The sequence below is a fragment of the Balaenoptera acutorostrata genome, chromosome 13 (assembly GCF_949987535.1).
Source record: "Balaenoptera acutorostrata chromosome 13, mBalAcu1.1, whole genome shotgun sequence".
NCBI classification, from domain to species: Eukaryota; Metazoa; Chordata; class Mammalia; order Artiodactyla; family Balaenopteridae; genus Balaenoptera; species Balaenoptera acutorostrata.
Genome location: NC_080076.1, coordinates 68876625 through 68891278, shown reverse-complemented (window position 1 = coordinate 68891278; position 14654 = coordinate 68876625). Strand labels below are relative to the sequence as shown.

Genomic DNA, 14654 nt, shown 5'->3' with positions numbered 1-14654 from the left:
GGTGGCACAGTGGTTAAGAATCCGCCTGCCAATGCAAAGGACACAAGTTCGAGCCCTGGTCCGGGAAGATCCCACATGCCGCAAAGCAACTAAGCCCATGTGCCCCAACTATGAGCCTGCGCTCTAGAGCCCGTGAGCCACAACTACTGAGCCCGCGTGCCACACTACTGAAGCCCGTGCACCGAGGGCCCGTGCTCTGCAACAAGAGAAGCCACCACAATGAGAAGTCTGTGCACTGCAAGGAAGAGCAGAGAAAGCCCGTGCTCACCGCAACTAGAGAAAGCCTGCACGCAGCAACGAAGACCCAACACAGCCAAAAATAAATAAATAAATAAATAAATAAATTTATTAAAAAAGAAAAATACAACCTTTGGCACTTGGCTCTTTGCTAGCCTTGGTATTTTTTAAAAAGTTATGCAAAAATGGGGAAGAAACCAGTAAACAAATTGGATCACTTATTTTTCTGGAATCATAAACAGGCATTTTTAATCCTTTGAGATTTTTTTGGTTTTTTTTTTACTGTGACCCATAAAAAGGGGTGATCATATGAATTTCTAATGTCACCAAAATGCATAAATGTTAGGGTCACAGTCTGTTCATTTTGCCATGTGTCCACTGTGGCTGGGATGAGGAGGGGGCTGAGGTAGAGGCCAAGGGCCATTCCGAGAGTGGCGAGGGGCCTCTTCACAATCTTCTGATTCCTGCTGATTTTGCTGTATCTTGGGGGCCATGCCCCAGGACTCCTGTTTCAGAGAACCAATGTCTTCTGCTCTACAGCAAACTCTCAGGATCTCAAAATCTCTAGTCAATTAATCTTCCAAAAATAGCAATTTTCTACTTATGTTCTCTAGAATGTCTAAAATAGTGATAAAAATCTATACATAGTCTATGGTCAAATGGGTTTGGGAAATGCCAGGTTAAATAAAAATTAAACATTTTTTCCCTTGCAGGACTTGTCAGTGCCTTTGCCAGCTAATGTGCATTAGCACCTTCCAAGACAGAGACTGTGTACATATTGTCTCCCAAACATGTTTGACCAGAGAACCCACCTTCTGCGCTGCATACTATGGGACTGGAGTTTAGAAAGACTTCATTCTGGGGGGAAACAATCTTTAAAATCTTTCTTCATTTCTCTCCTCTACTCAAAATCCTTCCATGGCTATCTATAGCTTATAGAAGCAGCCCGGTACCCAAAGCCCTTCAGAAGATGATCCCCATTTACCTCTACATCTTTGCCCACCCCACACTCCTATTCTCCCTGCTTGGGCTACTCTACCCACTCACTGTATTTTGGGTTCCCTGATCAAATCTCTTTCCAAGGTTTAGATCAGGTCTCATTTCTTCTTTTTAAAAATTAATTAATTAATTAATTAATTAATTAATTGTCTTCATTGCTGCGTGCAGGCTTTCTCTAGTTGTGGTGAGCAGGGGCTACTCTTCGTTGTGGTGTGCGGGCTTCTCATTGTGGTGGCTTCTCTTGTTGTGGAGCACAGGCTCTAGGCATGCGGGCTTCAGTAGTTGTGGCATTCAGGCTCAGTAGCTGTGGCTCGTGGGCTCTAGAGCGCAGGCTCAGTAGTTGTGGCACACGGGCTTACTTGCTCAAGGCTCTTACCATTTCTCTGCACTTGTGTTCCTTGTCCTGCAGGCTTTCTCTGGAGCACCCCAGCTACTGGAACAGGTGACAGGCCAGTGTGTCAGGGAGTTAACAAACTCTGAGAGCAGCCATCATCCAACTGACGGGAGATGAGGGACAATTATCTCTGCTCTCTTGCCGCTAGGAATGGGGAGGTTAGGGTGTGTGTCTACACTGGCTCCCAGAGTTCCCAGGTGGAAGAGAATTTCTTTTTTTTATAAATTTATTTATTTATTTTTGGCTGCGTTGGGTCTTCGTTGCTGCGCGGGCTTTCTCTAGTTGTGACGAGCGGGGGCTACTCTTTGTTGTGGTGAGTGGGCTTCTCATTGCGGTGGCTTCTCTTGTTGCGGAGCACAGTCTCTAGGTGCGCGGCCTTCAGTAGTTGCAGCGCATGGGCTCAGCAGTTGTGGTGCACATGCTTAGTTGCTCCATGGCATGTGGGATCTTCCCAGACCAGGGCTCGAACCCGTGTCCCCTGCACTGGCAGGCGGATTCTTAGCCACCGTGCCACCAGAGAAGCCCCACACCTTGTACTTTAAAGCAGTGATTTATTGATATGGAGTTGTTCAGGATAAAGCTGGACGACTTGGAAGGAAGTAGACTCCAGAGTTGGGTAACTTATTCAGTTTTCTGGTATTTTCTCTCAGAATCCTTTCCTAGAGGTTAATGGTCTAGGTTTGAAGCTTCAAAGAAGCCAGGACACTATATAATTCTAAGATCAACATCAGACAGATTCCAGAATTCTAAGGTGCTGACATTCTGTCGGTGCCCTACCCACATCCCCTCAGCACTCATTACTCACCCATTTTCGGCTGGTTTCCAGAGTCTCTGAGAATCAGCCAGCTCAGCCAGCTCCAAGGGTGGCAGGCAGTGTTGGGGAGTCAGTGTGTCCAGGAGCACACCTCCTCCAACAGTGGATGGTGGGGGTGGATAAATACCCAGCTCCCTCACCCTCCGATAAGAATGCTCTGAGCCCTGCTCAACACGGCTTCCTGGAGGCCCCCAGTAGATACAGACCCAGTTGTCTCTGCAGTCGCCTGCTTACTAATACATACTGTATCTACTCCCTTTCCTTCTCTGCTCATTTTCCTGGTGCTTTCTAAGATCAGCTCCCAAACAAACCACTTTCTCTCACATCTTTGTCACTCTGTTTCCAAGGGAACTCAACCTAAGACAGCAAGTCTAAGCAGCTAAGACCCTAATTTTCTAGAACATTCCAGAATATTCTAGAATAAGTTCTCAGAGTTTTCAGATTCTGGATTCTGTGCATATAACTTAGCATCTACGGACATACTCTTGGTTAGATGTTGTCTTGTATCTTCTCTAGTTCCTTCTTGTACATAAGTCTGGTTTTTCCATCTCAACTGCCAGGAACCCATGTTTCCTACTTCTCTCCTGTTCTCCATGGAGCCTAATACATGATTGGGCACAGAGCAGATGCTCAGTAAACACTCCCTCCTTGTTCAATTTCAAAAAGGGATGTGCAGGAGAAGGGATGAGGCAGTTCGTGGTGGGGGAACTGGATTCCCTTCTTGCCTCTCCCCCTACCCTGCTGTGTGACTAGGGTAAGTCCCTTCCCCTCTGTATGTCCTAGTTTCCTTATGTGTAAAAGGAAGGGATCGAAGATGATGGTCTCTAATATCCTTGCCACCCTCCCCAGCTCTTCCTTTCTTGGCGTCCATGAGGCAGCGTTTTAGTCCTTTCAAGACTCCAAATCCCAAGCCACGTTCTAACACTCTGGGAAGGAATGAGGCTGGCTGGGGACCCTCAGAGTTTTACCTGTCCTTCTCGTGCAGTGACAGTCTCTCAAAGTGCAGATGCAGCTTCTGGCCCTCTGGAGCTTCAATTGTCCACATACAGACCTGGCTCCCATTGGTATTTCCAGAGTGACTTGGGGACAGGACGCGGCCGATGGTGGCGTTGTGCACAGCCCCTCCACAAGGGGCTGGGGTCAGAGAGTAGGGGTGGGTGGGCAGTGAGAGGATTGCAGAGAGAGACAGAGAGAGAGAGGAAGTGAGGGTTTCATCCTTTCCCAGTCCCCACCCCTTCATGGGAGGAAATAGGCTGGGGAAGAGAGAAACTGTGGGAAAAGTCCCATCCTCCTGAGACAGGTTCATCCTGTGTGACAGGAGGTCTAATTCCATGATTAGAACCATTGCCATGTGCGTTCCATGGTGGGGAATGAATGGCTATGGTTTAAGGATTCTTCCATGCGCTGGCTGTGCCCTGATTCCTAATTACAAAATGGCAATTAAGAAGGACATAAATAGGCAGTTCTCAAAAGAAGAAATATACTTTTATTACTTAGTAAGCACTAAAATAATACAGCCTCACTAGTAATAAAAGAAATGCAAATCTAAACTATATTCTATCTTTATCCACCTAATTGGTCAAGATAAAAAGCAGCAATAAACTGGAAAGCTATCTCCAGTGATGGGAAATGGTCACTCTCATTCAGGAGTGGTTAGAATGCAAGTTGCTATGGGCTTTCAGGAGGGCAATTTGATGAAAAATCCGGAAAATATGTTCAAACACTTTGACCTAGTAATTAAGGTTCTGGGAATTTACCTTAAGAAAAGATTTAGAGAATTTCACAAAAATGTATGAATGAGGATGTTCACTGCCAGATTGCCTCTAAGAGCAAAAAACAAGAAAGAACATGAATGTCCACTTACAGATGCTTGGTGAAATAAATGCATGCCATTCACATAGTTTTTAAGAACCATGTTCTCAAAGAACTTGAGAAAATAGGAAAATATTCACTATATTTTAAGTGGGAAAAAAGAAGCTAGAAAATGGTCGGCTATATCTATTCCAATGAGCTATATGCAAGGATCAATTGAGACCAGGAATATAAAAGTGATTTGCTACAATCTTCAACACTTTCTTGGAATTTTTTTTTTTTACCAGAGTCATATATTACTTTTATCATAAAAATTTAATAAATATTAAAAAGTGATTTGTGAACTAGGAAGAGTTACACAAATGTGGGGAGGTAGTCTTATTTTTAGGAGATATTTGGTTCTCATTAAATGTTTGCTGAATGACTGCATGACTAATAAGGACTTGCACTGATGAGAAAGGCAGATAGCTCCCTTCTCTGCTCTGGACTCTGCTGTGACCTACAGCAAAGACACTACCAAGAAGTCTTGTACAGTAGTTCTTTCAGGACCACGGACAGAGCACTGGGACACAGTCTCTCCAGCTACCTCTCCTGAATCCCCATCCTAAAGTGAAGGTTCAAATCTGGCCAGCGCCACTCATCTGCTGTGGATCTAGGACAAGCCACTGAAGCTCTCTGAACCTCTAGGTCGCTGTAAAATGTTAATAATAATTCCACCCTCTTTATGGGACTGTGGTGGTAAGTCAATGAAACACTGCATGTAGAGGGCTTGGTGCTGTCCCTGGCACAGAGTAGGTGCTCAAAATGTAGCCAGCATTACTGCCCCATAGCTCAGGAGCTGAGGAGATGGAGGACACTGTCCCTGGTGGGGGGCGCCGGCAACCTGTCCTCCCCGAGCTGCCGCTCATTTGCGGCCTCTCTGCTCCCATTCCTTGCCTTATTAAGCCGACTGATGACTGGTTTCAATTTGCCAGCGGCGGCTCCCCATCCGTCTTCCTTAGCACAAATTGAGGCTTAATTCCTCTCTGATTTCATACATAGATAAAAATTAACATCAGGGAGGCATGGAGACCAACTGCCCTATGGTTTGAATTTTTTTTCTTTGTTTAAAAAAAAAAATTCTGAGGGGCCTTGGGGGAACGATACTGCAACAATTAAATCTGAGAATTTATCATCAGCTCTCATTTGCATTTTGAATTCTACTGACTATGAATGCCTGGAGGGCAGGAGTGATGTTTTCTTATTCCCAGTATTCTCCTTGTACATGACTCATGGGCTGGCACAGACTAGGTGCTCAGTTAATGTGGGCAGCCTACACTCTCCTGGCCATGGTCAGGACTTCTGAGAATCTAATAGAGATTAGCTCTCTTGATAACTGAGGATGGTCAAGGTTATGGCCACTGGGGCAGACAGAGTGTGGTACAGAGTGCTTCTCAACCTATAATGTGCACATGAACCACAAAAGGAGCATTTTAAATGTAGATTTTGATTCGCTTGGTTTTGTATGGGGCTTGGGATTGTGTATTTCTAATAATCTCACTGGTCTGCAGATTGCACTTTGAACAGTGAAGGTGTAAGGAAAAGAGCTCAGGAGAGAAGGGCTCTGGACTCAGTTCAATTTCTATCTGGTGACTTTGAGGAAGAAACTTCACCTCCATGAGCCTCAGTTTCCTCATCTGTAAAATGGGGATAATTGTTCCCACCATGTAGGATTGCTGTGAGGATTTATCAGAGCCCTGGCATATGGACTGGGCTCAAAATACGGCAGCTGTCATATCCAAAGCACAAGTAACAAACAAAAATTACACAAATTAGACTTTGTCAAAATTAAGGACACTATCAAGAAGTGAAAAGACAACCCACAGAGTGGGAGAAAATATTTGCAAATCATATATCTGGTAAGGGTCTAGTATCCAGAATATATAAAGAACTCTTACAACTCAAGAAAAAGACAAACAACCAAATTTTTAAAATGGGCAAAGGACTTGAATAGACATTTCTCCTAGAAGATATACAAATGGCCAACAAGCATATGAAAAGATACTCAATGTCATTAGCCATTAGGAAAATGCAAATCAAAATCACAGTAAGATACCTTCACACCCACATTATTACATGGCTATAATAATAAAAAGAAGACATCGAAAATAAGTGCTGGTGAGGATGTGGAGAAATTGGTACTTTCATACATGGCTGGTGGGAAAGTAAAATGGTGCAGCCGTTGTGGAAAACAGTTTGACGGTTCCTTCAAAAGTTAAACATGATATTACCATATAACCCAGAAATTCCACTTTGGGGTATATACCCCAGAGAAATGAAAACATAAAAACTTGCATACAAACATTTATAGCAGCATTATTCCTAATACCCCCAAAGTGGAAACAATTCAAATGTCCACCAACAAATGAACAGATGAAATGTGGCCTATCCATATCATGGAATATTATTCAGTCATAAAAAGGAATGAAGTTCTGACAGACGTTACAACGTGGATGAACCTTGAAAACACTATGCTAAGTGAAAGAAGCCAGATACAAAAGATTACATATTGTACAATCCCATGTATATGAAATGTCCAGAATAGGCAACTCTATAGAGACAGAAAGCATATTGGTGGTTGCCAGGGGCTACTGGGTCCAGGGTGTCCTTTTGGGGGTGATAAAGATAGTGGTGATGGTTGCACAATATTGTGAATGTACTAAATGTCACTAATGGTCAATTTTATCATATAACAAAACTTTAAATGGCAGCAGCCATCTGTATTTGGAGGAATCTCTTCCCTAAGGTCAATCTTCATACCCTGGGGGCTGGTCTCTCCCCTCTTAAGTGGACCATCCGTGTTTGGTCTGGCTGAGGCTGGCATGTACCTGAGCAGATGGGTTCCTGGCTGCTCCAGTGGGGCTTGGAGGCATTGATGCACGTCAGCGTCTTGGCACCCTGGAGCTCGTAACCCAGGTGGCAGTGGAAGTGGGCCACCCCACCTGAGTGCAGGTCCATCACCATGACATCCCCGTAGTCGGGCCGGCGGGGAAAATTGCAGCTCAGCATGAAGGCTGGGAAGAAATGCAGGGGCAGACAGTCATCTCTCAGAGGGGGAGACAAAGAATGTGACCCACATCCCGGGAGTCAATTTTTGCTGAGGAGAAAAGATGACGTCCCTAAGGACCCTGGAGTGCTGGAGGAGGGTATTTTTGTGACTCGAGTTGATCACGTGGTGCTGAGACTGCCAGATGAGCACTTTTTTCTAGGCTCAAAGCTCCCCACCCTGCCTAATCAGAGACAGCAGGTTTGGGGTGACAAATGTGTTCCCATCTCTCCCTGGAGACAGATTGGCCTTCTCCTTGATCACAGGAGGGACAGGATCACCCAGGTAGGTTAGTCTCACCTGCACAAACAGCTTAGGTGTCTGATAAAAATGCAGGCTCTTGGACCAGAGTTAGAATAACCAGTTATTCAGGAAATGCCCAAGATATGAAAGCTTGGAAACAACTGTCCTGGGAGGTAAGGGCTTGGGCTCTGAGGGAGATGGATGTGAGTTTACATTCTCTTGCTTCATCACTCAGAAACTGTGTGACCTTGAGAAAGTGACACAGTGTCCTGAACTTCACTCTCCTCTCTGTGATAGTCCCTGTTTCACAGGTGGCGGTAAGGATTACATGTGAAATGCCAAAGAAGAGCCTCCTTAGCCCAATATGTGGTGCACAGAGCTCACTGGACGGGGTGGTAGAAGGGTGTACGTGACCACGTTGAGCTCCTTGAGTTTCATTTTCATAAAAGGGTGCTGAATCCATCCTAGCTCCACCACTAGACTATGGTCTGACCTCTGCTGTAGCCTAGGATATCTGCATTCCCAGTTCCCATGAGAAGGACTAAATTCAAGCTCATGGCTCAATGAGCTATTTTTTGCATTTTTTAATTAACAAAGACAACAGACGGTAGTCTGCATTATTGAGAAGGTGTGAGGAAACGGACACTCCTGTATACAGTCACCCATCTGTTTCAGAAACATCCAAGGGGAAATTTTTAAATGAATTGTTTTTCCAGACACTTAGTCAATGTGACGTAAATGTGGATGGCTTTCAATCTCCCAAGGTACGGCTAAGGGCTCCCCTTCCCCGTCATATACTTGGCAAGTATCCAGGGGGAGCTCCTGGTAAGGGAAGTAATCGGAGGTCTTGGGAACCGCCCAGGAGGTGGGGAAAATGGGATGACATTGAAATGAGAGAGAGAGAGACAGACACAGAGACAGAGACAGAGAGAGAGAGAAGGAAGAGAGAATGGGGGTGGGAATGAAGAGAGGGAGGGGAGGAAAGAAAGATATGAAGGAAGCAAGAAAAGAAGGAGGAGAAGAGAGGAGAAAGGTGAACAGAAAACAAAAGAGAGGAGACTGGAAACAGACAAAAAGGAAAGAAAGAAACAGTGGAGAAGAAGAAAAAAGAGAGAAGGACTCCAGTAGCAGAGGCTCTTTCCCAGAAACCCATGGACTCTCATGGGATTTGTGTGTCAGATTCAGGAGACATGAACTTGAATGGGAAAAAGCGGCTTGCTTATTCTTCATTAACCTTTTACTTAACAATGATATTTCCTTCAATCACAAATGTAGGCAACAATCTTAACATAGTCACAGAAACTGTGACTCTGTCACCAAGAGAAATCAGATATTTTCATATCAAAATGAATATCTTGACATATTTCTTATGCTCCTTTGAAATTACAGTAATTATCAGAGCCATTGGGAAATATTATTTAATGTGTTAATAAAGAAGCACATAGATTATGATATCATAGATGAAAACAATATTTTGACAACTGCTATTAAATATGAATGGCTTCCTTTTGAATTGTATATATTTTATGCTCTTAAAAACACAAATCTAAGAAGGGGTTCACAGTGTTACAGTGTTACCAAACTGCCAGAGGGGGGTCCCTGGCACAAAAAGGGTGAGAATCCTTGGCTCCAGAGGGAAAGGAAGAAAAAAGCTACATCTCAACAGCCTCAGCCTGATCTTACCCTGGTAGTGCAGCTGGAAGGTCCCAAGGCCATCGTCCTGGAAGGTCCGGAAGTAGACAGAGATGGTGTTGGTGGGGCTTCGGATCACCTGCCCCTCTACCAGGAGGGTGTGGTTGGCTAGAATGGTCAGGGAGGGGCCGTCCACCCCGCGGATGGAAAGCAGCTCCCCCTCGGACAGGTTCACACTCTTCACCTGGAGACAGGTAGGGGCAGACAGAATCTGAGTCATGTTTGAGACAGGGCATCTGTTAGCCCCCTTATCTGAGTCCCATGAAAGAGGCTTCTGGATGCTGGCAGCCGAGACAGAGTCTTCTGGAGCTGGCAGGTGGGGGCAGGGGTTTGATCAGCCTGTGCCTGAGGTCCCATCTCCAGGGAGACAGAAGTCATTTCACCAGAAGGTAAGCTCCAGGGAGGCAGGAAACTTTCCGTGCTGCTCAGGGTCCCCAGGGCCTAAAATAGTGCCTGGCCCATAGTACGTGCTCAATAGATCTTTATAGACTGACTGAATACATTCTTGCCCTTCTGCATAAACTGGTGAGGGCGTGGGGGGCCTCATCTCTAGGGCTTTCTCAGGCCCACTTTCTTATCCTCCTCAATAGTGGCTTCAATGGCAGAGCCTCCTCAAAGCTCCATGTACTTGGTTTGCCAAGTCCACTTTCCAGGCTTGGGAGAGAAAGAAGGGAGATACTTTACTCGCAGACAAGGATGCTGAACAAATGGAGCGGGGGTGGGGTGGGGACCTTAGTCAGTCCCCAGTTCCCAATATGAATATTTCTCCTTCTCTTAGTGGGGCCTGGGACCCCAGACCCTTGCCTCTTGTGTAAGCAAGGCAGGCATTACTGACAAGCCCTTCCACTTTCAGGCCATACACCTTACTCTCTTTTCTCTTTGATGAACGCCTACTCATTCGTCAAAGCCCCACTAAAATTGCCCTTCTCCGTGAAACCTTCCCTAACTGCCAAGGAGCTTGCCTGTCTCTCCACTGTGATTCTACAACATCCACTGTGAACATCTACTACAGACCACTGGGAGAAGCATCCCAATGTCTTCCATGTGTGTCTATCTCAATCACAAAATGGCAGGCTCCTTTAGGGCAGGCTCTGCATCAGCTTTACACACCACCCTGTCTCCCACTGCTGTGACTGGTCCAGAGTAGGTGCTAATGAAGGAATTCTACTGTGCCTGATAAAAAGCTCCGTACAGTATTAGACAGAGCGGGCCTATTCAAGTGGAGGAAAGTGTTCATCAAGTGCCAGAATCAGCTGGACTGCAACTTTTCTCCAGGTTAATTCCATGAACGTTTACGAAGTACCTACCATGTGCCACATGGTGTGCTAAGCTCTGGACACAAGTTCTGCCGAGAGGCTTACCTTTCATCCTCCCTGTACAATCAGAAAACCTTCCTAAAGTAAAGTCCTGCTTATGTCATACAACTGACTCTGCTTAAAATCTTCTGGTGGCTCCTTACTGCCCATGAGAAAAAAGCACACGTCCAGCCTCTAACCTCGGCCTGGAAGGGTCTGCCACCACGTGGTACTGGCCTCCATTTCTGGCTTCACTTCCACCCTTTCTTCTGTGGGACAGTGAACTGCACAGTTCACCACTTCCTGGCATGTCATCTTACTTCATATCAAAAAGTGCTTCTAAAGATGGGGAGGTCGGTTGGGGATGGCCTGGAACTAGGGTGGGGATAATTGGTAACATGCACTGAGTGCCCGCTCTCTCTCCCTTAGGCTCTGGATGAATGCTCTCTGTGCACTGTCATATTTATTCCTCCCTGAAACTCTGTAAAGTAGCAACATTTTCATCTGTTTTACTGATGGGGAAACTGAGGCTCAGAGAGCTGGAGTCCCTTACCCAAAGTCATACGGCATTAACTGGTAGAGCTGCGACTTAAAACCCAGATGTTTGAGCACTACTGTACCCTGCTTTTCCATTCTTAGTTTGCAGCCAAAAGTTTATGAATCAAATGAGCCACATGGGGCTTCCATGACTATGTGTGTGTTTGATAAGCAGGATATCAGAGGACTTTCCTTCTGGGTGTAATGATTCACAATTTATCAACACATCCCCTTCCCTCCATGTGTGCCAAGCTATTTCAGCTGTGCCCTGAGTTGGGAACTCCTATTCATCCACCAAAGCCCAGCTTAAATTGCCCCATTAGGGCAAAGCCAGAAACACACTGGTTAGGATGATAAAAACAAGCCTGACTCAGACAATCCTTCAGGGACTTCCTGCTGGAAGAGGCAGCCACTGCAGGGCGCCTTTCTGGGGTTACCTGGAGCTCCACCCCATAGCCAGTGTAGACTGTCACGTTGTACGTGCACTCCAGGAAGTTGTTGAGGGGCAGCGGTGGGTAATCACTGGAGTCGATGTACCCTTCAGGATCGGAGAAACTCACACTGCAGAGAGCTGGAGGAAAGCACTGTCATTAGGACACGGAGAACAGCTCAGATGTCATCTCTCAGATGGGCTGCGGGCTGGAACAGGGCCTCTGGGGACACCTGTGTTCTCCTGTCCCCACTCCTCCCACTGCTGTTCATTCTCCTTCAGCTCCAGAATCAACATGATAATCAAACAGCAGCATCTGACATAGAATGATAACTTACTACATGCTGCTAGGCACCTCATCGGTCTACAGGGGTGACCCCACTCATCCTCGAAGGGACTGATATTTCATTCTCATCTCAGAGATAAGTAAAGCAAAGCTCAGAGAGGGTGCGCATCTGGGCCAAGCTCACACAGCGAGCAGGAGTCAAACCTAGAGCTCATACTCTTTCCTGAGCGGCCACATTGCATTTGTCCAAAATCAGTGTATGATTGACAGCTGATGTCTCTCTTCTGTGTTTGAAGATGGAAAAAAAGACAGAAGAAAGACTGGAACACAGACGTGCATTTTATCAAGTTCATGTAACGCTAAAAGCAAAAGCACCTTGAAAGGCTAGGGCCTTCTAGGCAGACAAAAGGATTCTGTTCCAAGATGAAAGGTTTTGAATCCCGCTGTTTAGCTGTGTGGCATTGGGCAGCGTGCTCGATGTCTTACGGTCTCAGGGGTCTCATCTCTAAAACAGGGATATTAATTCTGGGCCACAGGGTCAAGCTCATAGCCAGGGCTCCATAGACGGTAACCAATGGTGGGGCGTGGACCTCCCCGGCCCCCCTCTGCCATGCCCTGCACACAGCAGGTGCCTCATCGCAGTTCTGGGAGGGCTGCAGGGGCTGGGGGCTGCACACCTGGGGCCTGCTCGGTGGTGATGACCGTGGTGGTAACGATGGTGGACGTCGTGGTCTCCTGGCTTTCCTCCGAGGCCGACCCGGTTAGCTCGTTCTCACATTTGTCCATCAGGGTCATGGGGCTGGCATCCCCTGGGGGAGCCTCGTGGGCCTCCTCAGGCACGGCGGGAGCCCCGGAGTCAGGGCTCTGGGGGAGCGTGTGGGCCACCAGCGGCTGCGAGGTGAAGGGGGCGATCTGTAGGGGCGCGGGCGTCGTGGGGACTGCACCTTCCTTCCGCTCCAGCCAGAGGGGCTCCTCCGATGACAGCGACAGTGGGTGGGTCTCCTCCCCTGCGGAGGCCACAGGGTCGTGGTCCCCAAGTGGGCGGGGCTTCTCCGTGGCAGAGGAGAGGAGACCCAGGCCCGAGGATGCTGGCTGGGACGCCGCCCTCTGCACAGCTGCTGCGGTGGTGGCCTTCGGCCTCAGCTGCTTCCTGGTCAAGTTCACCTGCTTGAGCGAAGGCGGCTTCTTCGTGGGGGGGAAGGCATGCCTGGTGCCGGGTTCCTCCGGAAGCGGAAGCAGCATGGATGCGGCCGCGGGGTCTTGAGGTGCGGAGGGGACCATCCCTTCCATCTCTGGCTTGCGAAGCTCGTCCCCTGACTGCGCTGGATTCAGAGGGGCCGTGGTCACTCTCTCTTTGGGGGTCTCTTGGCTCAGACTGCTGCTCCCCAGGGCTTCCGAGGGCAGAAAGTAAGTACCGGAAGGGCCAGCATCTCCCTCCAGTGGCGCATCTTGGAAAGAGAACGGACACCAGTTAGCTTGGGGCCGGGGGCTTTAGGTCCTCACCCGGCAGACTCTGAGGGTGGTCCTCCTAAGGTGGTACCCAAGGCTTGCGAGGATGCTGGTACAGCCCAATCAACCAATGTGGGGCTGCCTCCTTTCCTTCCTTCCTTCTTCCCTTCCTTTCTTACTTCCTTTTCCCAACCAGGGAGACTGGGGTTGACCATGGCCAGCCTGAGCTAAGCATTAGAGCTACAGAAACCAAGGGCACAAGAATTTCACAGTCCAGTTACATATGCCCTGGGAGGGGGAATAAGAAAGTAGAAATAATCATATTTGATGTGATAAACGCTTAGAAAGAGAAAAGCTTTGTGTGCTAAGAGGACAGGCCCCTAACCCAGTCTGTGGGGCAGGACCACCATGTACAGCTGGGCAGTTTGCTCACTGCACAAGGCTACCCCACTAAGAGGATGAGTGGGGCTGTAACCAACCCACAGTCTCTTCTCTAAGCTGTGTGCCCTGACTCAGGGCTATATTATCCTGGGATTGGGGGAGTTTGATTTTTTTTTTTGTTTTAACTAAATAATGTACAAGTGACCTTGTGGGAAACACACGAAGATTTGAGGATCCAGAATCACGAGGCAGGTTTAGAACAGCGGGATGTGGGAAGACCCGAGGCCTGGCTGAGGTGAGTGCAAAAGAGGAATGAAAGAGAACAGGGGACGGAGGTGGAGGGTGATTAGAGAGAGAGCTGGTGAGGCAGGGAGGTCGGGGCCAGGCTCTGGTGGGCCTTGTATGTCCTGCTGACTCCTTGTGATTTATTTTTGTCTTGAAAGGAAAACCACCTAATAATTTTAAATAAGGGCTGGCCCAGGCTACTGTTTAGCAGAATTATGCCTGAAAGCAGCTGCACCTACTTATTTGAGACCCAGTTCTGCCAACTGCAAGCTGGCAAATGGCTTCACCTCTCTGAGCCTCAGTTTCCTCAGCTGTAAAATGGGGCTATTGCCCCCTATTTCATAGGGTTTTCATCGTTCAAGAGGTTGATTATGGAAAGCATACGTACATGTACGTACATGTGGGTCCCTCACCCACAGAGTGCCCCGTATGTATCCACTGCTATATCCGTCATCGTTTTTTATACTCTTGTCATTGTAATCGTGCCCTCAGCAGGGGGCTGGAGCAGTCAGAACGTTCCCGATGATGATCTTGAGATAGAGAGGAATTACGTCCTGGGGACAAAGGACTGATAGCTGTCCTTGTCAATTTTCCGCAGAAAGACACTCACTCAGCCACAGTCTCAGGTCCCTTCAGCACTGTCATTTAAATTTATTTCCGTAGCCGTTGGAAAGGCTCTTTTACTTTCATGGAGTCGGCGGCGACAGTGGCTTAA

At 47.4% G+C, this 14654-nt stretch overlaps 1 protein-coding gene across 3 annotated transcripts in view; it reads right to left on the bottom strand.

Moving 5' to 3' along the window:
- SEZ6L (seizure related 6 homolog like) overlaps positions 1 to 14654 on the bottom strand; it is a 202281-nt gene that overhangs the window by 65632 nt on the left and 121995 nt on the right. For all 3 annotated transcript variants that reach the window (XM_057527399.1, XM_057527400.1, XM_057527401.1), the window contains exons 2-6: positions 12502 to 13272; positions 11546 to 11679; positions 9268 to 9460; positions 7124 to 7309; positions 3413 to 3578 (exon numbers count right to left, since the gene is read on the bottom strand). In XM_057527399.1, the coding sequence (XP_057383382.1) occupies positions 3413 to 3578; positions 7124 to 7309; positions 9268 to 9460; positions 11546 to 11679; positions 12502 to 13272 (1450 nt within the window). The remainder of the gene's footprint in view (positions 1 to 3412; positions 3579 to 7123; positions 7310 to 9267; positions 9461 to 11545; positions 11680 to 12501; positions 13273 to 14654) is intronic.